The 27,724-nt window shown below is 42.1% G+C and overlaps 1 protein-coding gene across 3 annotated transcripts in view; it reads left to right on the plus strand.

Moving 5' to 3' along the window:
* ptprja (protein tyrosine phosphatase receptor type Ja) overlaps positions 1–27,724 on the plus strand; it is a 157,668-nt gene that overhangs the window by 95,619 nt on the left and 34,325 nt on the right. For all 3 annotated transcript variants that reach the window (XM_059651917.1, XM_059651918.1, XM_059651919.1), the window contains 6 exons: positions 788–1,069; positions 4,288–4,560; positions 6,469–6,729; positions 15,240–15,527; positions 17,282–17,428; positions 25,217–25,421. In XM_059651917.1, the coding sequence (XP_059507900.1) occupies positions 788–1,069; positions 4,288–4,560; positions 6,469–6,729; positions 15,240–15,527; positions 17,282–17,428; positions 25,217–25,421 (1,456 nt within the window). The remainder of the gene's footprint in view (positions 1–787; positions 1,070–4,287; positions 4,561–6,468; positions 6,730–15,239; positions 15,528–17,281; positions 17,429–25,216; positions 25,422–27,724) is intronic.

The following is a 27,724-nucleotide window of genomic DNA, read 5'->3' on the forward strand; positions in this document are numbered from 1 at the left end:
TTTATTTGGACCTGAGAGTCCATTTGAAATTCTGTGGGTATGTTTGATAATTTCTTAGAGACAGATATTTGGATTAATATTGGCTTCTGAAGTGTTGAGAAATTTGTCAGAATAAAACTTATAAGTTACTAAGAAAGGGTGACGTTAATGTTTGGTTGCAATTCTGTTTTAGGTTTTGAGCTCCAGCTGCTGTAAGATTTCTGTTGTCAATATACATCAATATTTTGTCATTTCATTTTCTTCTCTTTATTAAATACATTTGGTTAATACTTTAAAATCTAAAATGAAGCGTTAAGTTCTAATATTCTACTCACTAGAGAACAAAAGATACTATAAAGGTGCAGGTCATGTTACAAGGTTGAAAGATGCATTTTCCTCTTATATGCTAGAAACACTGTGAACATGTGCAACATTTCCACCTGAAATCAATGACTAAAAAAAATACAACAGCCTTGGGTTGTGCAATATCTTTGATCTGTACCATGAGTGTAGAAATTGAAATTCCCCAAATGTTTTCTTCGTGTTCTTCTGGGATGTAAATGAGACCTTACTTGGATCTCCAAGGTATAAACAGTTGTATTTTCTGATAGAAAGCAACCGAGAAGTTAAAGGGTAGAAAATATTAAAGTAGAGCCAACATGTCAGGGGATGTGAATGAGTGTAAGACAGCTGTTTTGCATACGCAGAGTCTCGTGGAAGTGCCTTGGTGAGATGAAGCCGGAATATCTATGACGTTATCGTACCATCTCCCACTGTGATGCTCTAATGCTGCTTTATTTCCAAACAGAACCTCTGAAAATACCAGGGGGAAACATCACGCTGAACCATGAGAACACAATTGACTCACTGAGAATTTCCTGGATCCTCCCACCTGGAGGTGTTGAGAACTTCACTGTTGACATTGAAGATTGTGCAAATCCATCAGCATTCAGGAACAGCACCACAGTGACATCATCAACAAATACTGTTGTATTCAACAACCTGCTCCCTGGGAGATTGTATTGTGTAAACTTGACAACAATAAGTGGGCCCCATCGCATAACTTCAGATTTTGTAAAAGGAGCCACAAGTAAGGATAAAGTATATTTAATTGTCCTTTAATAACAACATTTTCTTTCCAAATTTTTGAGGAATGGGACTGTTCTGGGTGACTGGTCTTCCACACTAACTTCATTAGTGTAACCCTGATCTCCCCATAGTTTGTCATTATTAACTCCCTTGCCTTTCCTCACTGTGGTCTTTCCACTTTTTAAACTCCTTTTTTAAACTGTGTCAGCATACCTGATATAGGATTGTTATTTTACGCTGGACTTGACGATCTGAAGAATAACTTAAGCAACTTCAAGCTTTAGTTATGGCCTTATCTTTCATCTGAGCTTTCACACTGGGGGCACAAATTACATCTCGATAGCACCACCTTTTGAACTATCTCAGAGAAAGTAAGTGCCCATCTGGTGATGCGTGCTGCACTGTCAGCTACTTCCATTGTGGTGCACCACAGTGGCACCATGTGGTCATCACATGCATTCCTGAAGAAGGAGCAATGTTCTGACATCTCACTGCAGCTGCTGTGGAACCAAATTTACCTCATTTGGGTGAGGCAGGGCCAGACAATCCATTTTCACATCACTCTACAAACAGCAAGTTCTGAGCCAGCAGGATGCGTGCTTTTTCTATTGATATTTAAAGGCAGAGCAGACTGGAGGGTGGGGTTTCTTTTAAAAGTTATTTTTGCTGAGGCTGAGTTTGTGGATGCTCTATACGTGGTTGTTTTTTTGAGAGCTGGTGCTTAACAGTCAAGGACAGACTGTAAAGAGGAATACCTGTCTCAAGCCTGACCACTGTGATTGCAGCACCTCTTGGTCTGTGTGACAGCCAGGACCTCATTCAGGAGGAGGGGAAGCTGCGCATGGAGTGGGGAGGAGGAAGAGTTGGAAGAGAGACCATTCCAGACTTCTTTCTAACAAAGCAGGTTATGAGAGAGTAGATCCTTCTGAGCTTTACTCCTTCACACCAACATGGGCCAACCATTTGATTGATCTGAGATGCTCCATCACAACATCCCCTTGGCCACCATCCTACAAACAAATACAAACACCAGCAAATGTCTCCAGCTTTTGCATAATGTTTTCTTTAATCCAACTGCCCTTCTCCTGATACAAGCAAAGACTTGCCACTCAGTCTTGTCCAAGCCCCTTAGCGCCAGGTATCTGAAACAAGGAAACCTCAACAGGAGGGTTTGGGTGATGCAGGAGAGCAGGTCACATCATCTGGAACTTCCCCTTCATGTTACACTGCAGGCCCGTGACTCTAAGCATTATCTCAAGGAGACTCAGGTTGGAGTTGTGCCAGTCCCCATACCCGCTGATCATTTCTCTGCTTCACCCAGCTGTTACATATGACTTTGTCCTACAAAAAGAAGAGACATGATATCAGTGGTAGGGTGACACTTTTGTAGTCCGTATGATAGGAGTTGTGTGGGGACAGGGAGAGCTAAATGTGAAATGATAATCTTCGGAAAGTATGTGAAGAGGATCAGGAGCATGGGACGGTATGAAGTGAGAGCCTTTAATACTGGGTAAGAGCTGTTGGGTGGTAATGGGTCTGTCGCACACTAAGTTGTGGGAGGGGTCATTGGATGTGAGGTGCCCCTTAAGGATGCCTTCGCTAACCTTGGCCACAAGTGTGAGGTCAGAAAAACTGTTGGGGCACTTTTGTCCAGATCCTCAAACCCGGACTCTGGCACCTGTCTCCCTTGCCACATGCTCTCAGTCCCTTTTTTTGGAGCCTGCTGTGTGAGGGCTCCTCCCACCTTGACAAGGCATGGCCCTGTCTGGGACAGTACTGCTTTCCAGGTGGCATCATTAAACGTTCTCCTTTGCCTATTGCGTTTTGTTTTCTCTGACCTTCAGTATTCCAAAGTCAGTAAGCTATTGGTCTTCAATTCAATAGCACATATGGGAGAGGCAATTTTATCTTCAGGAAGCAACCTGCAGCAAACTAGTCTTAACGTCCTGTTGAGATCTGTATCAGTAACTTGGGGAGTACGCTGATGATGCACCACAGTTGTGGTAATGAGGTGCCAATGTGACATTTCCATGCCCGGTATCTCCAGCGGACCGACACAACAGATGATAACATTCAGTCTTGCCATCTGAGATATGCCAGGGTTTGGCCCTCACTCTCCTGGTATTTTAGAAATTGGGAGCCAGCCTGGTTACAGATGTGGACAGTTTTCATCAGCCAGTAATTTTTTTTAATGTATTCACTGGGATAGAAACAAAATTCTGAATGCTCATTGATGTTCTATGGCAGAAGTTGGTTGATTGTTTTAAGAGAAGACAAGGAAGTGATTCCTGTTTATTTAGTAAAAGGTATGCCAAAAGCCCCTTTGTTTTAATTTGAAAAAATAGCCTGGGTTTCTGCAATCATTGACAGTTCTTCAGAACAATAAATTGCATCCCTTGCAAAAGCTAGCCTGACTCTATTAATATCACAAACTGGGTGGGGGAGTTCTTTGAAATGACAACAATCCCAGTGGTGTAGGAAAGGATGGGAGTACTGCATCTAGACTCCTGACTCATACCCTTATCTCATTCCGGCATAAGTGGCAGGAACCCTGGAATCGGGTTCTGCCCTCCAGTTTGAAACAGCTTTGATGTGGTTAGGCCTGGATTGCCTGGCTCTATCTGTCTGGAAACCTCTGCTTTTATTCCAAAGTTCTAACTTAGTTGGGAGGCCTACTGAGTGAAGCATGATCATTACACTGCTTTGTATCTAGTCTGCATTGATGGGATGAAGGTCACCCACGCTGTCCATAAAAACTCTTCTCATAGGAGTTTGTAGAAACAAACTGGTTGTTCAGATGGTGGGACAAAGGTAGTAAATTAGTAACTCAGCAGTCGTGTGGCCAAATTAACAAACAAAACATTTTCAAAATCTGGCATTTGGCTCAGGACACACTAAAGGAAGGATGCATTTCAGGGGCAGCTTCCCTTGACTGATCAAATTCGATACACTAGGTTGGTCACTAAGTCTGGTTTCTGTTGTAGTTGGTGATTAACATTATTGTTTTAGAAATACTAAAATCAAAGTTTCTTTGGGGATTTGTGATCATGAGATGTGACAGTGATATGCTCATTTTGGTAATCAATTCTGCCCATTTAATAATAATAATGCTTAAATAGTGCAAGATAAAGATTGAGTCGGCACAGTTTCTAAATCTGTGTTTCTTCTATATTTTGCTCAGGCAAAAGATTCCCTGATACAACTTTATTTCTTCCACAGTTCCCTCACCACCTGGACCCATAGAAGTGACTAGCTTCACTAATTCCACAATTGACTTTGCCTGGGGAAGGCCTGAGAATATGGATATTGGAACTTACAGTTTTATTGTCACCTACCAGATAGCTCAAACAGCAAATACCATATCTAATTCTACAGAAGATAACAAATCCAGCATTGACAACCTGGAGTCTGGAACCAACTACACCATTATTATTGCAACTATAATCCCTCAAAATTTGAATAGTGCCTTTGTAACACGCTCCCACTTTACAAGTAAGTTTCCTGTGCTGTTTCCTTTAGAGTCGACTTTTTTTTGCTATTCAAATGAATAAATATTTTTGACTTATATTTGTAGTGTCTTTTTAAGAGATTTCTTAAACTAAACTTGGTAAATCTTTTAAATAATGCCTCCTAAATGAGTAGAACTGGGTGAGTATGTTAATTTCATCTGTTGTTACATTACTAGTCAGTTTCTATTAGGAAGCTGAGCCTGGTTATGCATATGTAACCTATACTCTGTCTAAGGACTGATGCTCTCCATAATTAGTAGCTGCAAGTTCAAGACCGAGTTTCCAAAAGTTAATGCACTTTCCTCCAAGAGTTTCTGGGAAATGGGTGCTGTGTGACCTTTTCTCTTGCTAGCTAATGCACGCAGTTAAGTCAGAAGCCACATGACACCGGGTGACAGTCCAACAGGTTTATTTGAAATCTCAAGCTTTCAGAGCACAGCCCCATTGTCAGGCGCAGCAATACTTTCTCTACCTGAGTTAGTTCGTACAGTTTTAAATTCGGCATGTGGTTCTAGTCACTTAACTTGTCTCCAGAACCACCTTATTTTTAATGTTTTGTAATCATCTCTCTGTCTCACTTAATCGGATTATAGGTCATATCTTCATTGGTTATTCAGCTTGTTGACCTTTTACTCACCGTCCAACACTCCTGGTCACCTGCAGAGACTTACCTGACATTCCACACTCACACCAGTTATATGATCTTAAACTCTGCCTATAAACTCTGTCCATGTGCTCTGCTCTCTTCCTGCACCTGACGAAGCAGCAGCGCTCTGAAAGCTTGTGCGATCTCAAATAAACCTGTTCGACTATAACCTGGTGTCATGTGACTTTGGACTTCGTCCACCCCAGACCAACACCGGCACCTCCACATCAGAGAGTTGAGTTTGAGCTGTGCCAAGACTTTATGTGGATGAACGTTAAATAATGCAATGCATGATGAGGCTGTGGTTGATAGTTCCAGGTTATATCATCTTAACCAGAATGCTCCAAGACAATGTGTCTTCTCATGAAGACTTTTGCATTTTGAGCAGGCTACCACAGGGCGATTAACAGGAAAGACATCAAATATTGAAATCTTCAGATAACTTTCTGTAATATGTGTTTGTCTTCCTATTTCTATACATACTGTGAAGATGAATTAAAAAAAACTGAAAGAACTGCGAATGCTGTAAATCAGGAACAAAAACAGAAGCTACAGGGAAAGCTCAGCAGGTCTGGCAGCATCTGTGAAGAAAAGATCAGCGCTAACGTTTCTGAGGAAGGGTCACTGGACCCAAAACGTTAACTTTGATCTTTTCTTCACAGGTGCTGCCAGACCTGCTGAGCTTTTCCAGCCACTTCTGTGAGTGATGGTGAATGCCTGACAAGAAAGGTGGTTCCAGTGGGGTGTCTTTACATTTCTGCACTATTGATGACACCTTCTGTCTTTACTGATGAATGAGAGTAGACTAATGGGGTGGTAATTAGCTGGATTAGAGCTGTCGTGCTTTTTATGTAGAGGATTTACCTGGGCAATTTTCCACATTGCGGGTAGATGGAAATATTGTAGCTGTACTGGAACAGTTTGGCTAAAGATGTGGCAAGTCCTGGAGTGTAAGTCTTCAGAACTATTGCCTGAATATTATCAGGGCCCACAGCCTTTGTAGAATCTGTCTGTCTGAAAACTATTACAATACCTTCAGGCTTATCTTTTCCACTGATGTGTTCAAGTTGATAAGTTGCCAGGGTCAGATTAGATGTTTGCAAGAATTCTGCAGGAAATAAGTCCACGCTCATAGTATTATAGTTTCTCATATCAAGTAGATTGCTTTCCATAAAGTTAAATAAGCTTAAGAAGAAAGCAAAGAACACCAGGTAATCTTTAACTGATTTTTTTTTTAATCTTCAGAACCAAACCCTATCAGAAATCTCAAAGTCGTCAGTAAGAACACTGTATCTATAAATTTGTCTTGGGATGAGCCACTTGGGCACAGGAGTGAGTACAGGTACAGAGTGCGAATAAAAGACAGTCTACCTCCCATTAGGGAGATCAATACCACGTCGTCTGTGATCAGTGACTTGACATCAGGAGCTAATTTCGTGTTCACCATCTCCACTGTGGCGGCAGATGACACTGAATCAGACGCTGTCACCTTAAACCAGTGCACGGGTAAGTGCCTGAAGTTACCAACTGTTTGTCAACATGTTTGCTCTGATTTCTATTATCAGGATTCAGAGACAGAAATTGCTCCAGTTCTGCACATGTGCTTGCACACGCATAGCCCTCGTGTGCGCACATTCTCACAGGAAAAGACCAGATTTATTTATGTGGACATGGAATATGAAAACAAACGAGCAGCGCCAGTGCCTGAAAGCAGAGTCAGAGGTTCCAATTTCACATTAGACACAGAACCCACGAGTGAAATAAATCCATAATCCGTTCGAGCACTGAAAGCAGAGTAATAGAAGCCTGAGTTTTAAAAAGATACGGTAGAGTCATGGAGCTGTGCAGCACGGAAACAGACCCTTCAGTCCAACTCATCCCTGCTGACCTGATATCCTAAATGAATCTAGTCCCATTTGCCAGTATTTGGCCCATATCCCTCTTAAACCCTTCCCAATCATGTACTCATCGGATGCCTTCTAATGTTATAACTTTCCCAGGTTCCATCTGAGCCTGTGTTTGTTTCAGTTTCTCAGCTACTGGGACCATTTTCTGCACAGGAGCCAGAAGGCTGCCCCAGCCACACTGCTTGATGCTGGTTCAATCACCTGGATGCAGCATGCCAGATGGAATCATAAATAATTGCAGTGCAGAATGAGACTATTTAGGCCTGCCTTGACCGTGCTGGTTCTATACGGGAACAGTTCACTTTGTGCCACTCCTTCACATGTTCCTGCATGGTTTTCCAGTAAAGGTAGTGATCCAATTCCTTTTTGAAAGGTGTGGTAGAACCTGTCACCTGTCACCTCTCAGACTGTACGTTCTTAACCATTCACTGCATAAAGAATTCTTCCACATTTTGCAATTGCTTCTTTAACCAATGATCACACCTCTATTTGCTTTATTTCTCCACCTTTTAACTAATGCAAATGGTTGTTCCCCCGACTAGTTTATCGAAAGCTCTCTCATCCTATCTTGACCTTCTCGAAGGAAAATAGTCCAAAGTTCTCTAATATACTGTTGGAACTGAACTTCCTTGTCCCTGGAGCCATTTTCATAACTCTTTGTACACCTTCTTGATTGTCTTCACATTCTCCTGAAAGTATCGAGCCCAGAAACAGGCCTGGGTGGGATGTTTGAGGGTCAGTATGGACCTGTCAGGCCAAAGGGCCTGTTTCTGCATTGTAGGGATTCTATGGTGATGAGAACCAGATGCAGTATTCTAGTTGAGGTTGAAACAATGGTTTGCATAAGTTTTTTTTTAAGAAAATAATTTCCCTACTTTTGTATCTGATTTTGTAAAGCCCAGATTGATGTATGTTTTAACTGCTCTCTCAGTTGTTATCCCACCTTCAATGGTGTACATATAAAACCAGGTACAGAATTGTGCCCAAAAAATAAACAAAAAAAAACTGCAAATTCTGGGAATCTGTAAAAGAAACAGAAATTGCTGGAGAAACTCAGTAGGCCAGGCAGCATCTGTGGAGAGAAAGCTTAGTTAACATTTCAAGTCCAGCAACCCCCCTTCAGAACTCCACTCAGAAGAAATGGCACTGGACCTGAAGTATTAACTCTTCTTTCTCTTCACTGATGCCACCAGACCTGTTAAGTTTCCCTATATTTTCTGTTTTTGTTACAGAATTGTGCCATATTACTGTCACTGTACATTTTTCTTACTAAAATGAATCACCACACTTTTTACTGCATTACAATTCATTTGACTCTTGTTCAACAGTTCCACAAACTTCTCTGCATCAGTTTAAATGTACACTGTCTTCACAGTTCACACTGTCTCCAATTTAAATATTGACTGTAAATTTTAAAAATTTTCCCTGTTCGCCAAGGCCTATACTGTTGCTATATAAGATGATGATTTGGGCATCCTAACACCAGTCCCTGGGGAACTCCACTACAGACGTTTCACCAGTCTGAAAACCATAGCAATTAGCCTCAACTCTTTGTTTCCTGTCAATCAACCAATTTGATATCCTTGATAGTGTTCCCTTAAATCTGAGGTCTGACTTTGAATGCAATCTGCTGTGTGGCACTTTAGCAGATGCCTTTGGAAATACAAATACACTGTATCTTGATCATCCTCTGTGATACCTAATCAAAAAAAATCGAGCAACTTATACCTAATTTTCCCTTAACAAATCCATGATGGCTTTTCTTAATTTATTCCCGTTTACGCAAATGTGTGATTACAGTAGAACTTGGCTACCATTTCAACATGGTTGCACCAGCAGACTAGGATCACCCACTTTGCCAAGCTTCACAGAAACTATTTTTGGGAGCAAAACAAGACCAATTTCTTTTAGCTGAGGCACAAGATGGAACCTCTGGTCCAAGAGTAGAAGCAATATTTCTTTCAGTGTCAATGTTGTTCTGAATATTTGGGATAAATCATGGAATGGAATCAAAGAATCCCTACAGTGTGGAAACAGGCCATTCGGCCCAACAAGTCCACACTGACTCTCCAAACGACATCCCACCCAAACTCCTCCACCCCCATTCTATCCTTGTGACTCTGCAATTCCCCTGGCTAATCTACCTAATCTACACATCCCTGAACACTACAGGTAATTTAGCATGGCAAATCCACCTAACCTGCACATCTTTGGACTGTGGCAGGAAATCGGAGCACCTGGAGGAAACCTACGCAGACATGGAGAGAATGTGCAAACACCATATAGACAGTTACCCGAGGCTGGAATCGAACACGAGTCCATGCTGCCTTGAGGCAGCAGTGCTAATGACTGAGCCACAGTGCCACCCTTCTTGAAGTTTATGGGAGCACTTCAAATGTTATCACCTTTGCTTTCCAATATTACATCTTCTACTAAATCATGCTATGTGCTCATGGGCCTTTAGAAGTTACCAGAGGCCACGCAGTTTATCATTCAAGTCAAAAATTAATTCGACTGTTGTGCTTTCTTTTTCTCCTCACCTTTCTCCTCACAAACTCACCATGCCATTTCCACTGCCATTATTTCACAACACACAGGCTTTGATGGCCTGTGTCAGCATAGAGCAACATGTCTTGGTCAGTTCAAAGTTGTAGGATTGCTGAGTAAATATTGGAAATATTGAATTAACATCCACATCCAGTCAGTTACGATACTTGCATGGAAATTGGCACACTGAGGCTACATACTCAGTAGACATTGATAGCATGTTATAAGATCTATAGGGAGTGTCCATGATGCGTGTGAATGTAGGAATTTATAATTGAAGATAAAAGGACAGAATGTATGTCTTTAAAATTGAGACTCTGTTATGTAATTCTTTCTCTGCCTCCAAATTACGTAACCAGAAATATTTTCCCTGACTTCTGCCAGGCTAAACCGTGTCTTTTGTGACATGCAATCCATTGTTATTCATGCTTGTGGATTGTCAACATTGTTACAAAGCTTTCTTCATTCACATTTCTGGGATTCAAATGTCATTCTTTTCTTCTTCCATATCAGTTTAAATTCATGTAAGTCACACTAAGTATTCCTGCGTGAAAGATGAGTTCTTATCAGATTAAACCCTTCACTCAAGTCTTTGTGTTTGTCTTCGTGTCTTAAAGATCTCAGCCCTTTTTAGGAATAAAGTCTCTCCATCTGTGCATTTGCTACCCTTACCTTTTCTGTTCCAACAGTGAATGAAGTTCTTCTCCTTAGTTTGTGTTTCACTTTCTGATGTTTCCTCTTCAGCTCCTCCTTCAATGTTATTGGTTCCAACAAAAGCCATGATTTGTGCCTGTCCCCCTCCTGCCTCAAAAATATTTTTGTGCCTGTTTCAGGAAGCCCCTAACCTGACCCTTGTGAACCCAAAATACTATTTGTGACTCTTGAATGACCATGCTTGTGACTCTAAGCCCCAGATCAAGTGTAGCAATATTAATCAGCAGATGTTACGAAACAGATGCCTGGGCATCTTAACATGCTGCCAAACCAACAGAGCCCAGAGTCGGGGCGGTTGAGGGATTGCTATCGGTTATCCATTTGCACATTCATTAAAAATGTTTTTGCTGATCCCCATTTCCTTTCTTTTCAGTCATCAATTAATTAGCCCTGTTCCATGTTACAGGCAAAACTAAATAAACAGTTTCTAGTATTGAAGGACTACAATGAAATTAAAGCCACAATACAAAAAAAAGTGGGAGACTGTTTGTTTGTTTTTTTTAAACAGTTGCCCACTTGAGTAAAGATCCAAAATTTCCTGAGCTTTGCATTATGCTCAATATGGTTATTATGGTCAAAAATTGCTGCCTCATGCTGATCATTGACAGTATAGATGTGTGCTTCCTCGTGTTTTATTAAGTATATACACTATGAAATATGAAATTTAACTGCATAGACAGGCACTGTTCAGGTTTTATCCATGACGATGATGGTCTAATATAATCTCTGGTTCACCAATCAACCCTGCAACTAATTTTAGTGCCCCAAGGCCGAAGAATAGAAAAGAACAGTCAGCCTTCCTCATCCTGTTTATCCAGTGAAGGTCTGATTCAAGCTCATTTAGAATGGGGCCATACAATAAAACAACTTGTCGAGACCCACTTGACCATAAGGCATAGGAACAGAATTTAGGCCATATGGTCCATCGAGTATGCTCCGCCATTCAATCATGGTTGATAAGTTCCTCAACCCCATTCTCCCACTTTCTCCCCATAACTCTTGATTATCAAGAACCTATCTATCTCAGTCATAAATGTACTCAGTGATCTGGCCTCCACAGCCTTCTGTGGCAGTAAATTCCACTGATTCACCACTCTCTGGCTCAAGATATTTCTCCTTATCCCCATTCTCTCGGGTCTTCCCTTTCAGGTCCCAGTGTCTCCTACCAATGGAAATGCCTTCTCAATGCCCACTTTATCCAGGCTTTTCAGTATTTTGTAAGTTTCGATGAGATGCCTCCTCATCCTTCTAAACTCCATCGAGTATGGAACCAGAGTCCTCAAACATTCCTCATATGTTAAGCCTTTCATTCCTGGGATCCATTCTCATGAACCTCCTCTGAACCTGCCCCAGGGCCGGTACATCCGTCCTGAGATATTAGGCCCAAAATTGCTCTCAATACTCTAAATGTAGTCTGACCAGAGGCTTTTAAAACCTCAAAAGTACATCCCTGCTTTTTATATTCCAGTCCTCTCAAAATAAATGCCAACATTTGTATTTTTCTTTTCTAATGACCAACCTGCAAGTTTACCTTGAGAGAAGCCTGGACTATGACTCCCAAGTCCCTTTAGACTTCAGGCTTCCAAATTTTCTCCCCGTTTAGAAAATAGTCCATGCCTGTCGTCATCTTACCAAAATGCTTGACCTCACATTTTCCCACATTGTACTCCATCTGCCACTTCTTTGCCCACTATCCTAACCTGTCCAAGTCCTTATGCAGCCTCCCTGCCTCCTCAATACTATCTGTTCCTCCACCTGTCTTTGTATCATCTGCAAACTTAGCCAGAATGCCTTCAGTTCCCTGACCCTTGTGGAACCCACTTGTCACCAGCTGCCATCCTGAGAAAGACCCTTTTAACCCCACTCTCTGCTTTCTGCCAGACACCCAATCTTCTATCCGTGTTAGCACCTTGCCTCATTCACCATGGGCCCTTATCTTACTTAGCAGCCTCCTATGTGGCACTTTGCCAAAGGCCTTCTTGAAGTCCGGGAGGGTATAGCCCAATCTGTCAGGTGATTTATCCACCTTCAGCTCTTTCAGTTTTTGTAGCACCTGCTCCTTGGTGATGGCCACCATACTCAGCCCTGACTGTCCTGAATTTTTGGGATGTTATTTGTGACTTTCACCATGAAGACTGACATGAAGTAATTATTCATCTCCTATGCCATTTCTTTCTTCCTCATTACTACTTCTCCAGCATCATTTTCTAGCAACCCAATGTCCACTTTTGCCTCTCTTTTGCCCTCTATATATCTAAAGAAACTCTTGCAATCCTCTTTATATTACTGGCTAGCTTATGCTCATATCGTCCATCCTTTTATTTTTTTTATTGCCCTCTATTGGTCTTTATTAGCTTCCCAATCCTCTGGTTTCCCACTCCCCTTTCCCACATTATGTGCTTTTTCTTTTGCTTTCATACTACCCCAACTTCCCTTGTCAGCCATGGTTGCCTCATCCTCCCTGTACCATGCTTCTTTCTCCTAGGGATGAATTTTTGCGTCTCCCAAATTACTCTCGGAAACTCTGTCATTGCTGATCCACTGTCTTTCCTGCTAGGCTCCTCTTCCAGTCAATTCTGGTCAGTTACTCCCTCCTGCCTCTACAGTTGCCTTTATTCGCGTGTAATACTGTAACCTCTGATTCTATTTTCTCTCCCTCAAATTGCAGAGTAAATTCAGTCATATTATGATTACTGCCCCCTAAGGGTTCCTTCACCTTAAGCTCCCTTAACAAGTCTGCCTCATTACACAACACTAAGTCCAGTATTGCCTGTTCCCTCGGGCTCCACCACAAGCTGCCCCAAAAAGCCATCTTGTAGACCTCCCGCAAATTCCTTTTCTTGCAATCCACTACCAACCTGATTTTCCTAGTCCACCTGCATATTGAAAACCCCATGATCACTGTAACGTTGCCTTTCATACACGCCTTTTCTATCTCCTGATGCATCTTGCGCCCCAGCTCCTGAGTACTGTTTGGAAGCCTGTATATATACCATCACAGTTTTTTTTTGCTTTGCCTTTTTGCTGTTCCTTAACTCTACCCACACAGATTCTGCATCACCCTACATTGTTTCTTGCTATTGATTTAATTTCATTTCTTACTAATAAGGCAACCCCACCTTCCCCCACCCATCTGTCTGCCTTTTCCATAACATGTATATCCTTGGATATTCCAATCCCAGACCTCATCCCCTTGCAGCCACATCTCCATGATGCCCACCACATCTTACCTGCCAATTTCGATCTGCGCCACAAGCTCATTTGCCTTATTTCTTATACTGCGTGCATTCAGATATAATATCTTCAGTCCTGTGTTAACCATCCCTCCTCTCTGTCATTTGTTTATCCAATGTGCTTGAAGTTTGATTACTGTCGCTCTCCAAACACTGTCCTGTTTTGTGTTCTGGAAACTTTAGTAACTGCTCCTGAGTTCTCCTTACTTTTCGCCTTTTTCATAGGTTTCCATCAATTGAATCCAGCCCCTCAGATGTTAACCTGCTGCTTTGTATTCTATTGGCCATTATACTACTTGGTGTTTTGCCCTTCACATCCATCATGCCTCAATCCACACCACCCCACACCCCCAACACTTGTTAGTTTAAAGTCCTGTTTACCAGTATATTTACACTTGTTGCTAGAACATTGGTCCCAGCTCAGTTCTAGTGGAGACCATCCTAGTGGTACAGAGCCCTCCTGTTTCTATTTGGATGCCTGTGCCCCACAAAAAGGAATTCCTCTTTCCCGCACTGTTCTGTTGGCCATGTGTTTACTTCCCTTATTCTCATGTCCCTTAGCCAATTTGCACATGGCTCGGGCAGTAATCCAGAGATTATATAACCCCTGAGGACCTGCTCTTTATTGACGACCTGTTCTTTAATTTCACTCATACCTCCTGATAATCTCTGAACCGTTCCTGTTTCCTAGTCTTGCCTGCGTTGTTTCTTCCGGCGTGGACCACAACAGTTAGATCCACCTCTCCCACTCCACCCTCCCACTCCAATATCCTTCCCATCCAGTCAGAGATATCTCTTACTCTGGCACTGGGCAGGCAACATACCATGCGGGACTCTCGATCCTGCTTGCAAAGGATACTATCTACTCCCCTAATTATAGAATCCCCTACAGCTACCACCTGTCCTTTTGCTCCCCCCCCCCCCCCTTGAATGGCCTCCAGTGCCATAGCATAGTGGTCAGTTGGCTCATCCTCCCTGCAGCCCTTTTCCTCATCCACACAGGGAGCAAGTACTTTGCAACCTGTTGGACAAGGTCAAGAGCTGAGGCTCCTCTGTTCCTGACTGCAGGACCCCTCTACCTGCCTCACTTGCAGGCATACCCTGCTGTCCCTGGCCACTGACCACATTTGAATTACTAAATCTACCAGGTGTGACTGCCTCTTGAAACGGAGTGTCCAGGTAACTCTTCTCCCCCACCTGGATGTGCCACAGTTCCTGAAGCCTGGACTCAAGCTCATCAATTCTGAGCTGAAGTTCCTCCAGCAGCCAACACTTGCTGCAGATGTGGTCACTGCAGTTCACAATGGGATCAGCCATCTCCCACATCATACAGCTACTGCACATCACCTGCCCAGCCATCTCTACTTGGTTAATTGCTTTATTTGATGGGTTGTCATAAGAAAAGCTATTTGAGTGATAGTCTAAAGTGGGATCAGTACTTTTGAGGAGGCATCTAAACAAGGCATGTCTTCAGGAGAGAAGCTAGAAAGGGCAGGTCAGAGCCTAAAAAAAGGGGGAAATGAGGTTGTTACAAAACAGATTGCTATTCCTTCAGATCTTGACTTTAATTAAAGGTTTCTTTGTCATACAATTTGATGTTCTGGTTTCCCTGCAGATGCTGCTGCAGTTAATCCTTCTTCACTGAAGTGCACAGGAATAGATCTCCAGCCTGTCCTTAAATTGGAGTGGGCATGTCCAGATGGAGAGAACACAGGCTTTTCTATCAACGCAACAAACTTCAGCACTCAGCTAACTTCTACAGCTCTGGCATGTACCTCAGGAATGCAAGAATACACGCTGAATGGTGTTGTGTTCTTCACACGCTATTCCGTGAATGTCACCACTTTGTCATGTGGTAGTCCGAGTACGTCAACCCATGTAGAGTGCAGGTCTGGCATTACACGTAAGTTTGAAACTCAGCGCGCTGTCTTCACAGTAAACAAATTGCGAGGTAAGATCATGCGGAACTGGAGCCTGGGTCTGTCGTCATAAGCCATCATCTCTTCCTGTCCTCTGTATATAGTAATGTTCAATGCAGCATGTTGCAAGTGTAGATAGCATGTTACTGCACTGGGAGTACATGTCAGAAAATTTGACACTCGACCCGTTTTTCCGACCACTTAACTTTTAAGCTGGCTGTTAAGCTAAGAAAGCATATACTAGGAGGGATAATGGGAACATCCATGCAGATGCTGGAGATTCCAAGATAATAAAATGTGAGGCTGGATGAACACAGCAGGCCAAGCAGCATCTCAGGAGCACAAAAGCTGACGTTTCGGGCCTAGACCCTTCATCAGAGAGGGGGATGGGGGGAGGGAACTGGAATTCCAGTTCCCTCCCCCCATCCCCCTCTCTGATGAAGGGTCTAGGCCCGAAACGTCAGCTTTTGTGCTCCTGAGATGCTGCTTGGCCTGCTGTGTTCATCCAGCCTCACATTTTATTATCTTATATACTAGGAGGGAGTGGTTTAGGGTGAATACAAGATCCTAACATGCACTGTTTGCATGTGCCACGACTGTAGAGATGAGCCTTGATCTAACTCATTGCTACATTAGATAACTGCAATGAACTAAATATTACCCTTTCCCTTTCTTACCCAGAGTAGAAAATAGGAGTATCTGGCTCAATAAGTCTTCTCCACCATTCGCCGATCATCCTACTCAGTATCCTGTTCCCACTTTTTCCCAATACTCCTTGATCCCTTTAGCTCTAAAAACTATATCTATCTCCTTCTTGAATATATTCAACATTTTGACCTCAACCAATTTCTGTGACAGAGAATTCCGTAGGTTCCCCACTCTCTGGGTGAAGAAATTTCTCCTCACCTGAGTCCTAAATAGCCTACTCTATACCCTTAGATTTGTGACCCTTTGGCTTTTGACTCCCTGGTCATTGGAAACATCTTGCACATACCAGGATGAAAAAGTGATTGAAAGTTTGGCCTGTTTCCTAGCTAGAGACTTCCCATTTAAAATAATCATTGGCAGTCCTTATCCACTTCCTCGTGTTAACAACCTTCTACACACAGTTCAGCACGACGTAACTGCACTAATGGACACTTTTTGACACAAGCTGTTAACACAAGTCTACAACCTCCTAAGGGTGCAGATTGGAAAACCCATGACTTCGTCCATTGAGTTCCAATTAGGAATACTATTGAGTTTGGCTACCTCATTCGAGGCTGGTGCTATAATGCCAGTTGTGCTGTTTAAAGATCCAGGCTGAGATATTGTTTTGGGTAGCACGGAAGGACTTTCTCCGCATCCAAACCTGCTCTAGGTGAGGTGAACTGCCTGAAACAGAACGTGGGTGCCTGAAATGCAAGAATCCCATGCCCCAATGATAGGAACAAGAAATGCAATCAAGCCAAACCATTTTACCCATTCTGTAATAAACTTTGAAATACGTATTGTTATGTCAATTTACTGAAATATAAATTAATTCAAGATGTTTTTCCAAGAGAATGGGGAAAAGAAATGATTCATAATGTTTGAGAGAGAAGTGCAAGTCGGTCATCTATTACAAAAGGGCAATTGTTTTGCATCGAATATTCCTAAAAAGTTCTTGTATTGCATCCAACTCAGTTATTTGTATACAACTATACAGGATATTGAAAAGATATTGTGTTGTTTCATTTTACTTCTCATCTATTCATAGACCCTCCTCAACCTGCTGGTAAATTACAAGTGCCAAGTCCTGAAGTTACACACAAAACAATTACGTTTGAGATTAAAGAAGGTGTATTTAATTCTGACAATGGTCCAATTAAAGCAATTGCTGTAATTGTTACGAAAGAAGAAAGCGGTACGTACTGCTTTTTTTTCAACGTTTGAACTGAACTAAAATTCTTATTTTTCTTGTAAGCAGTTGCTTTCAACTCATGATCCTAATTTGTAGGATGTTCATTCTACCAAAAGAGTAGATGTCCTTAGCCCTGAGCTTCTGTTTCAACTTGGCTTGTTGTGGATTTATACGAAATTAGGATTTCTTACCACCATCCTTAGTTCCTGGAAATGGGTTCATTTATATCAATAGTTTAGGTACCTACAGCTTTCATGAAATTGTCCAGGTACTTGAAACACTCAGCGATCATGAAAATTGGTGAAATATTCTGCATACTATTGGCAGGTAGTGGTGGCCATTCAGTTGAATGTGATTTTTATTTTTGGTGGTATCAGTTTCTATATTTTATCTGGAGGAAGGCAATGCAGAGCTGTCTGCAAGTATCTGGGCAGAATATTTGAACTACATCAAACTTTGTTCTCACCAGCACCTTTATCAATTGGCACTATTGATAAACCAGCAAAAATTGTGTACCTCAAATACCATTATCTACCATGATGTCTGAGTATTTATGCTGTGAATAAAGTATAACAGTGATGTGTACACCCATGTATTACATTTCTGTTACTTCCTGTATGCTTTCACATTGATTTTAGGAGGTGTGTAGATTTTTTGTGACAATTTTTTTTTGAGGGATATTTATGTCTCAAAGCTTCACTTGGTCAGGGCTTACTGCGGTGATGCAAAGCTCTTCATTGTCCAGAATATTTGGTCAAGTGGCACACTCCTGGTTCTCTTAGATGCTGCTTATAAAAGGTTTGTCGTATGGGGCTGTTAGAAACTGCATCTGAATTCAGTTTCGGAAATGAAAGATTCCTTTAAGTGCAGTATTCACTGTTTCTGAATGGTGCTTGTTTGACTGACCTTGGGAGAATTTAGCCAAATTTTCTTTCTTCCCCAAATCCCACATTGGCTTTATTTTTGCCTCTGCTGAAGGACTGTGTGGCTGATCATGTGAGATAGTGTCACTGGATGAGAGTTTAAGTGTGCAGAAGTTAAAGCATAATCACACCAGAAAGGTTTGTTGAATCACCTGCTCTTTTCCAAACCACCATCTTTTCATTTTTGTACCAAAAAACATGTGGGTTACTTAAATTAAAAATGTGAGAGAGAGAGTCAAGAATTGAGTTATGCAAAGCAATATCTTTCTTTCCTTCCTATTCAACTCATAGTATCCACGACTAAGCTAAGACCAGGAGTTTATTGAACCCGCTGAAGTGCAGTGATGGCGAAGGATTTGTCAGTCCTTCTAACGTGACATCTTCCACTTTTTACAACTGGTGTATTAATGTTTAATGTCCAGTATATCACTATTGCTGTGGAAAACCTGCTAATAGGGCATGATTTGCAAAGTTCAATGCTGGCAGGGAATGTTGCTGATCAGGAATACTAAATTAAGTGGTCAAACCAGCTTGTCAAACTCTCAGCGAGTTATGTTTCATTGTGAAAGAGCAAGCCAATATATTGAGGATCACTGCTACCCATAGATGTCTAATTAAGATGCAGATCTGATGTATGCAGAAGCTTAGGTGGTGAGCGACATAAAATTCCCCTTGGCCATTTCAATGAAGCTGAAGTATTTCCTAAGGCAACAAGAGAGGCCCAATATGCTTACTGCTTTTCTGATGGCCAGACACCAAACTGCAAGATGTCCAAGAGACCAGGACAGAATATTGAAGAATCATGGAATAGTGACTTCACAGAAAACTCTGTCATGGCAGTCTTGGCTCTCTGAAGGAGACAGACAGTCCCTGGGCTGCAGACAGATTCCATTCTGAGTCCATTTACAAGTTGGTTTGTACCCAAGTCGGAACATCATGCAGGAAAATGTAAACTAAAACTTTTTAAGTACAGGAAACATTTGTATGCCAGATCTTTAAAGCTACACCCCTGTATGAGGTCACATTTGTAAGTACGAGCATTTGTAAGATGGCTGTTAGTAAATCAGGGACCTCTGTGTGCCCAGTTCCACTCCTTTTCCTTTTCCTGCAGCCAGAAGGCTTTCCTTTTCGGATTGTAAAGCAATTTCATTGTGAAGCTGCCCCCACCATATGCTGGCTGTGCCTTTCGGATCCTAACTACCTTCTGCACGAAAGAAGATTTGCCTCAAGTTGCCAATTCCTTTAAATCTGTTTCACTTGTTTCTATCCTTCCAACAAATGGGAATATAGTATGCAGGGACTAACTAAGAGGAGCCTCCCCAAATATCCTCTTCACTTGTCTGTCATGGAGATCAACTCCAACCCCTCAGTTCCTCAAGCGTGGAACAATTCTCATGAATCTTTTGGACACTAATACTTTCACATCGTTCCAACTGAAAAAACATGTTTTGTGCAACTGCAGCAAACCTTCCTTGGTCTGGTACATGTGTCACTATTGTTGGAGCCCAGAGTGTTCTGTGCTTTATTAACTCTGCTCTCAACTTGTCCTGCCATCTTCAATGAGTTGTACATGTGCTTTTGCTCCTGTGCTCCCTTTAGTATTGTACTCTTTACATTGTGCCCTTCCATTCTTCCTACCAAAGTTTGTCACTTCATACTGCTCTGCATCAAATTTCATCAGTTAATTGTCTGCACATTCCACCAACCTATGCCCTTTTTAAAGTTCTATGTTCCTTGTGGTTTACAAAGTCCCAAGTTTCACATCATACCATAAATATTAAAGTTGCACGTCAAGGTCTACATTGTTCATATATATCGGAGGAACAGACACCTTAACATCAACTCCGGGGGGAACTCCACTACAGAACTTCAGCCAGTGCTACTTTTAGTCTCTTGACAGTCAAGCCAATTTTGTGTCCATGTTTCTAGAGTGCCTTATATATGAAAATTTGTAATGTTGTTCACAAATCTGTTTGTGCAGCACTGTGTTCGTTGCCTTTTGTAAGTGCTTATGTTAGCTGCATGAAGAGCAATACCCCCATCAACCTCATCTCATCAAAATCTTTAATTTAAGTAAATGTGGTTTTTCCCTTCAGAAATCCATGCTGTTTTTCCTTTTAATTAGTTCTTATTTTCCCAAGTGACTGTTGATGTTATCCCAAAAATTCCCACTGCTGAGGTTAAACTGATGAACCTAAAGGGGATGAACTTAACTTTGCATCCTTTTTTAAAGAAGGGCTGTGGCATTTGCATTTCTCCAGTTGTCTACCGAAAGAAGGACTTTGGAGTTGGAGGGAGATTTGCAATTTCCATTGGCTCTCTCTCATACTCAACAGTATTTTCCTGCTTGCTAAAGATGGATGCAAAGTATTCATCACGTTCTCCAGCCTTGCCCCTGCCTGGATGGGTAAATCATCTTTTTGGTCACTCATCAGTCTAACTACTCCCACCACAGTCTTACTAATTATTTGCACTGTTACAACAAAGTTAGGAGAGGCGAAATGACGTTTTTCCTCATCCCATTCATTGACCTGTCACAATGAAATTTAAATTGAAAAAGGGAGGTGATATTGTCAATTTTATATCACTGTTTTCAGCTCCATTTTGGAAATAAGTCAGTCAGAATCCTTTATTAACAGCTATAAGTGTTTATTACAAAGATATAAGGATCATTAGCAAAAGGTTTTAATTGTACATGTGTGTATTTATATAAGCTGTGTTTTCTGATTTTTCTCTGTCTGACTTTCTTTCCCCACCCCCTCAAAATGTTCACATTGCACGTGTGGAAGTTCTACAATGATTGATTTATTGTTGCAACACGCACTGAGATACAGTGAAAAGTGTTATTTTGTGAGCTACACAGGCAGATTGCACCATACAAAGTGCATTAGGGTTGCGGAATACAGTGTTACAGCCACGGAGAAGGTGCAGAGCGAGAGAGATCTGTTTGACAAGTGCATTCAAAAGTCTGGTAACAACAGGGAAGAAGCTGTTTATGAATCCATTCATATGTGTATTCAAACTTTTATACCTTCTGGCTAATGAAAGGGGAGGGAAGAGAGTATAACAGGGGTAGGATGGGGTTTTTGATTATGTTGGTTCCTTTCCTGTTGCAGCTGGAAGTATAAATAGAGTCAATGGATGCAAGGCTGGTTTGTGTGAAGGACTGGGCTGTGGTCATGATTCTCTGTAGTGTCTGTGGTCTTGGGAAGGACAGTTGCCATGCCACACTGCAATGCATCCAGATAGGATGCTTTCTATGGTGGAACTTTAAAAATGGCAAAGGTCTTTGTGGACATGCTGAATTTCCTTAGCCTCCCAAGGAAGTAGAGACTTTGTGTTTTCTTGACCATCACATTGATGTGGGTGGATCAGGACAGATTGGTAGTTATCATCGCTTCCAGGAACCTGATGGTCTCAACCATCTGCACCTCAGCATCATTGATTACACCCAGGGCCGTGCCCTCCACTCCACTTCCTGAGGTCAATGAACAACTCTTTCATGTTGCTGACTTGGATGGAGAGTTTGTTGGCTTTACACTATGCTGCGAAGTACTTTACCTCTTTCATGTGTTCCATCTTGTTGTTTGAGATCTAACCTATAACAGTGGTTTCGTCAGCAAACTTATAAATGGAGCTGGGGCAGAATTTGGCCCCACATTTGTGAGTGTATGAGGAGTCTAGTAGGGGGCTGAGTACACAGCCTTGTGGGGCACTGGTGTTGAGGATTATGATGGAGATGGTGTTGTTGCCGGTCCTTACTCATTGCGGTCTATGGGTCAGCAAGTCAAAAATCCAGTTAGAGGAAGGAGCTGAGGCCTGGGCCTTGAAGTTTAGGGATGGGTTTGTTTGGAATTATAGTGTTGACGGTGGAACTGTAGTCGATAAGTAGGAGCCTAACACAGGTATCCTTGTTATCCAGATGTTCTAAGCATGAGTGTAGGGCCAGGGAGATGGTGTCTGTAATGAACCTATTGCACTGTTAGGTGAATTGTAAAGAATCCAGGCAGTCTGGTAGGCTGGAGATGATGTGAGCCATGACTAACCTCTCAAAACACTTCATAACTGTGGAATTTAGAGCCATCAGGTAATGCGCATGTTGTGAAATGCTCTGCCAGTAAATACTGGGGTAGCACTCAAAAAGCTACAACTTGACTGAGCAGATGGGACAGAATGACATCACTGGCAAGGTCCCTCTGCCTGACTTCAATATGGTTCACGCCAATAAACAAGGTCACACAACCCTTCTCTGAAAGTGCAGCCAACTCAGATTTAAATGATGCAGCTTCTGATCTTTACAGTTTAGTATCATGTGCTTTGCAAACTGTTCTTGTCAGAAAGCTCAAGATATGTGTATGTCCAGCTGATGATATCAATTAACGTTTTCAAATAACACCTCTTCACAAGCATTGTATTATCTATCTGTCTGTAACAAGCTTAATGATTTTTTGATTCAACTTAAATTTGATCTCTTTCATCATCTAGTGACCTCCTGGATTAGTTTGCCTCAGTTTTGCCCATTGTGGAAATATTCTTTGACTGTTTATAAAGTGTCTCTTATTCACACTGAAATAGAGCCACTATGTGTGATGTACATAGGATCCCAGCCTGGGATGGACATCTCTGGGTCTGCTTTCGTTTTTTTTTAAACCTAGAAGTCCTCTTACAACTGAACAGCTTTTTCCTTCCCCAACACCAAATACCTGTGGCCTGGGGACTGCTTTATTTACTTCCTAAGATATTATGAGCAAGTGAGATTTGAACCCAGGTCTCCTGGCACAGAGGTAGAACACTACCACTGCAACATAAGAGACTCTCCGAGGCTGCTTCATCTTTTTCTTCATAGTACCAGAAGTGTACACACAACCAAACTACTTTCCCACCACCAAATCGATGTAATTTTTATTTTTAAACCATTAATGGCCCATGTAGCCAATTAGAAATTTACATGCAAAGCTCATTACCGGTGAGACACACTATCGAAAATATGGGAGGTGTCGGCAGAACAGGAAGGGGCTACATTACCAATCTGCTTTCTTTTCCTGGATCTGCTTTACAGTTATTTTCATCAATGTGTTTGGATGTGTTCTGACACAACATCAGCAGGTAGGACTTGAGCCCAAACCTTCTGACCCAGAGGTAGAGACGTGACCGCTGCATCAGAGACCCTCATTTGAGTCTGCTTTATTTTTCTCGTACTCAGAAATGCAATCACACACAACTTTCCCACCACCAAAATCACCATGACATTTTGTATGTTTTTCTTTTAAAAGTATTGATCACCACCAGTTTAGTCAATTCAGTAACAAAAACAAATTTGCTGGAAAAGCTCAGCAGGTCTGGCAGCATCTGTGGAGGAGAGAAAAGAGTTAACGTTTCGGGTCTGGTGACCCTTCCTCAGAACTCAGTATTTATATGCAAAGTCTGTTAAGGTATTAAAAGTGAGGGGAGGGGGTTTAATGAGAGAAAGAAGGGACTAAATCCGAGTGGAGTTGGAGGAGGAGAGAAAGTATTCCCAATGATACCCACTTTCTCTAAAGGGATTGAGAGCATTGATGGATACTACATGTTCCCTCTCCAAAGGCATCCAGGCACCAGTGTAACTGGGCCTGTTTTATAAAGGGCGCAGGTGATGATTTCCAGCTGGGCAGGCCTGTTACCAAGGGAACTCATAAACTCCGCTTAATTATTGATTCCTCCTTGGGCTTTATATGGGTTATCACAAGAACATAAAGGCAAATTGCTCAATGTGTAAATCTGTTCAGAAAAAAGACGTAATTTGTGAAATTAGTTGCAATGCAGTATTTTTAAAAACAATAAACCGTGGGGTGGCATGGTGGCTCAGTGGTTAGCACTGCAGCCTCACAGCACCAGGGACCCAGGTTCCATTCCAGCCTCGGGTGACTGTCTGTGTGGAGTTTACACGTTCTCCCCGTGTCTGCATGGGTTTCCTCCGGGTGCTCCGGTTTCCTCCCACAGTCCAAAGATGTGCAGGCTAGGTGAATTGGCCATGCTAAATTGCCCATAGTATTCAGGGCTGTGTGGATTATAGGAGGATGGGTCTGGGTGGGATGATCCAAAGGGCGGTGTGGACTTGTTGGGCTGAAGGGCCTGTTTCCACACTGTGGGGAATCTAATCGAATTTAATACTGGACCACATCATGTCGTCATGCGTGAGTGATTTTGTTTTGTTGTAAAAATTAACACTTGGCTTACGTAGGGATAGTAGAAACGGCCAATGCTGGAGAATCTGAGATAACACAGTGTAGAGCTGGATGAACACAGCAGACCAAGCAGGAAAGCTGACATTTCGGGTCGAGACCTTTCTTCAGAAAATGAAGGTTGTGTAACTCAGTTCCCTCCCAAAACAATTTTTTGAGAACCTTTCCTCTTCAAAATGCTCCTTTTTCATTTCTGAAGGTTTTGGAAATCACAAAATATGTTTTGGGTTCTTGTTCTTCACATTATGATCAGAAACTTCTGGGTATACTGAGCTATTCTTGATCACCAGTGGTAATTAGCCAAAATGGCCTCCATAAAATTAGAAACAGGACTGGAGATTGGAAGGATGATGAAAAAGTCTGTACATTGTTACGACTCTTCAGCTGTTGGACTGATAAAACACATGAGTGAAGGAATTGGTTATACAAAGTTCATATGTGATCTTGGTTTTATTCAGGAATAATTTGTGCCTTACCTTTTCCCATGAGTGAGTGAAAGCAGAGCTTAATAGAAGCTATATAGATGATTCAGTGAAATAAAATTGATGATGTTTAGCTTGTTAATGGATCAGAATTGATGAGTCAAGTGGCCAGCCTCGTTCTGCATATTGTTTTGCTTTTAAGGCTGAATTTTCTTTTTACTACAGAAGGAAGGCCCAGTGCAGCAGCTCTTGAAACAGCCTATGATTCTGTTGTTTCGACTTATGTAGCCCAAGTTATTGATCTTAATGATGCAGCTCGGCGGAAAACCAGGGCACCAGCTCTGGCTACTCCCATCACTGTCAATGTAGGCAACAATGATAAAAGTCACGGATATGTTAATCAAGAATTGACTCCTTTAACTGCATACCGGTAAGTTCTGCGATAATACATGTTTAATCAATTATTGGAAAGAAACAGCACTGTTCTGAAATACAACGTGATTATTATCTCTCACGTCTATAATATTATTGGGGGGAGAAAATAATCACACCTTTCAGAGACTTCTACTTTCTGTCCCACTCATATAGTAAGGTATGGGACCATTATTTGCCTCCTCAACCATTTAGAAAGATATTGAATGCAGCTTACTTTCCCACCCAGCACACTATCCATAAACAGCAAAAGGTTAGATGTTAGGTTGAAATAGTACTATCTAACTTGCTAGAAACACAGTTTAAGTGCAGGGGAAAAGGAGGAAGACTGTCTTACTATAGCAAGTTCTACACAAAGATGATGAGAATGACTGATGCATTTTAACTATTGGTCTGATAAGGAGGTCTTTTAGTAAAATGGTAGAGTCCCTGGCTGTGGGCCAGAACTGTGCCCAAATCCCATTGCATTGAATAGACATTTTTAATGTGTGTAAACAGGTTGATTGTCAGTCAGTAAATAATTTCAATATATCAGAGACATGCTGTAACAATGGAGGAGTTTCCTGGCCAGCCATTCAGCAAACAGCTGCAGTGCCTTATCCATAAGCATGGACACCCACACTCAGCCCTTTGTAATGCGGACAGGAGAAAAGGCGGATGCTATTTAGTCCCCTGTCCTCCATTTCTTTCATGGTCAGTGGTGAGCACGTTTGTGCTCAGGTGACTTTTCAGAAGCTGTGTTACAAAACTGATTTGTAATAAAGCCAATCCTCACTTCATATTGCAGTTGCATTACTGAAAAGCACAATGTTAAGTGAAATGTTATTAACCAAGGCAGAACTTCCCATTAGAACCCATGTAAGTATTGCCACTGCCCACAAAGTCTCCTGCACCCTGACAGCACTGCCCATTTTCAGTTGGGACTTGTGATTCTGGGTCAGCACAACCTTCTGAAAGTAAGTCCAGTGAGTGCAGGATTGTTGGGGTGGATGGATGATCGGTTGGTTGGTGGATGGCTGGCTGGTTGAATGGAGTGGAGGGACTGGTCAGGTCTGGACGGTACTTGAGTCAAGTTGGATATTCAGGTGAGAGGGTGCAGGTTGGTGGTGGTGAAATTGTGACATCATTTCTGATGCTTTGGTCAGTTACTCTGGCTGGACACTGATGTAGAATTGGTATTTGCCTGGTTTAGAAACAACTTTTTCCCGATTTAAGAAACAAGCAAGCCCTACGTATTTGGAGTAAGTCTGTGACAGTTGGATCAGTTTCAAAACCTTCTTTGCAGGGTCCAACATAGCTCACATCAGCCACTATAGCACCCATGCAGGTGTCAGGACTTGTGCAGTGTCCCCAGCAACTTAAATCCCTGATTACACTGCTCTAAACAGTGAAAAGTTTGGGTTTATAATACATTGTAATTGATATGTTTTTTATTACCACAAAGACGGATAGAATCGCAATGTCTTTCTTTAGTTCCATTGTCATAATTCCTACCAGATTCACCAGATTGAGAGTGTTTTAGCAATAAACTGAAACTACTTGGACTCAGGCTATTCGCCTTGGACCAGAGAAGACTGAGGTGGGTGGTGAGGCATAGGACCAGTAGCTTCAGCATGTTAGATAGTAAGGTGTAGAGCTGGATGAACACAGCAGGCCAAGCAGCATCAGAGGAGCAGGAAAGCTGATGTTTTGGGCCTGGACCCTTCTTCAGAGAAAGGCTCAGCGTGTTGTCTGTGGAGATGCTGTCACTGGGGTCTTGTTCTTGTTTTAGTCGTGTTGCCAGTGTTTCTCTTGCCAGTAGTATGTCTATCAATGCGAATGGGGCAGTAGTGTTAAATGATACCATGGTCTAGTTGTCATCTATTCTTATGTCTTTGGCATTAGGAACTCCTTGGGTTGAGCCGGGTGACTTGCTGATGAGGTGCTTTAGTCTGCTTTGTAACTCCTTGGCTAATATATGTGATGGCGTGCCTGGCAGGGCACCATGTTGAAGCTACTGGACCTATGCCTCACCACCCACTTCACCTTTTAATAGCCAAATATATGAACAGATCAACAGGGCACCCATGGGATCACCTAAATCTGGACTAATAGCTGAAGCGGTGATGCAGAGACTTGAACGTATGGCCCTTCCACTAATCCAACCAAAATTCTGGTATGCTGCGTGGTCAATGCCTTCATCATTATAAATGAACCAAATAGGGGAGACACGTGAACTAATAAAAACACACTAATCGAGATCAGATTCACCGGAAACTCCCATTCCTGGACGTCATGGTGGAATGCAGGACAAATGGGGCA

This window comes from Stegostoma tigrinum, chromosome 17, assembly GCF_030684315.1.
Source record: "Stegostoma tigrinum isolate sSteTig4 chromosome 17, sSteTig4.hap1, whole genome shotgun sequence".
Classification (NCBI taxonomy): Eukaryota; Metazoa; Chordata; class Chondrichthyes; order Orectolobiformes; family Stegostomatidae; genus Stegostoma; species Stegostoma tigrinum.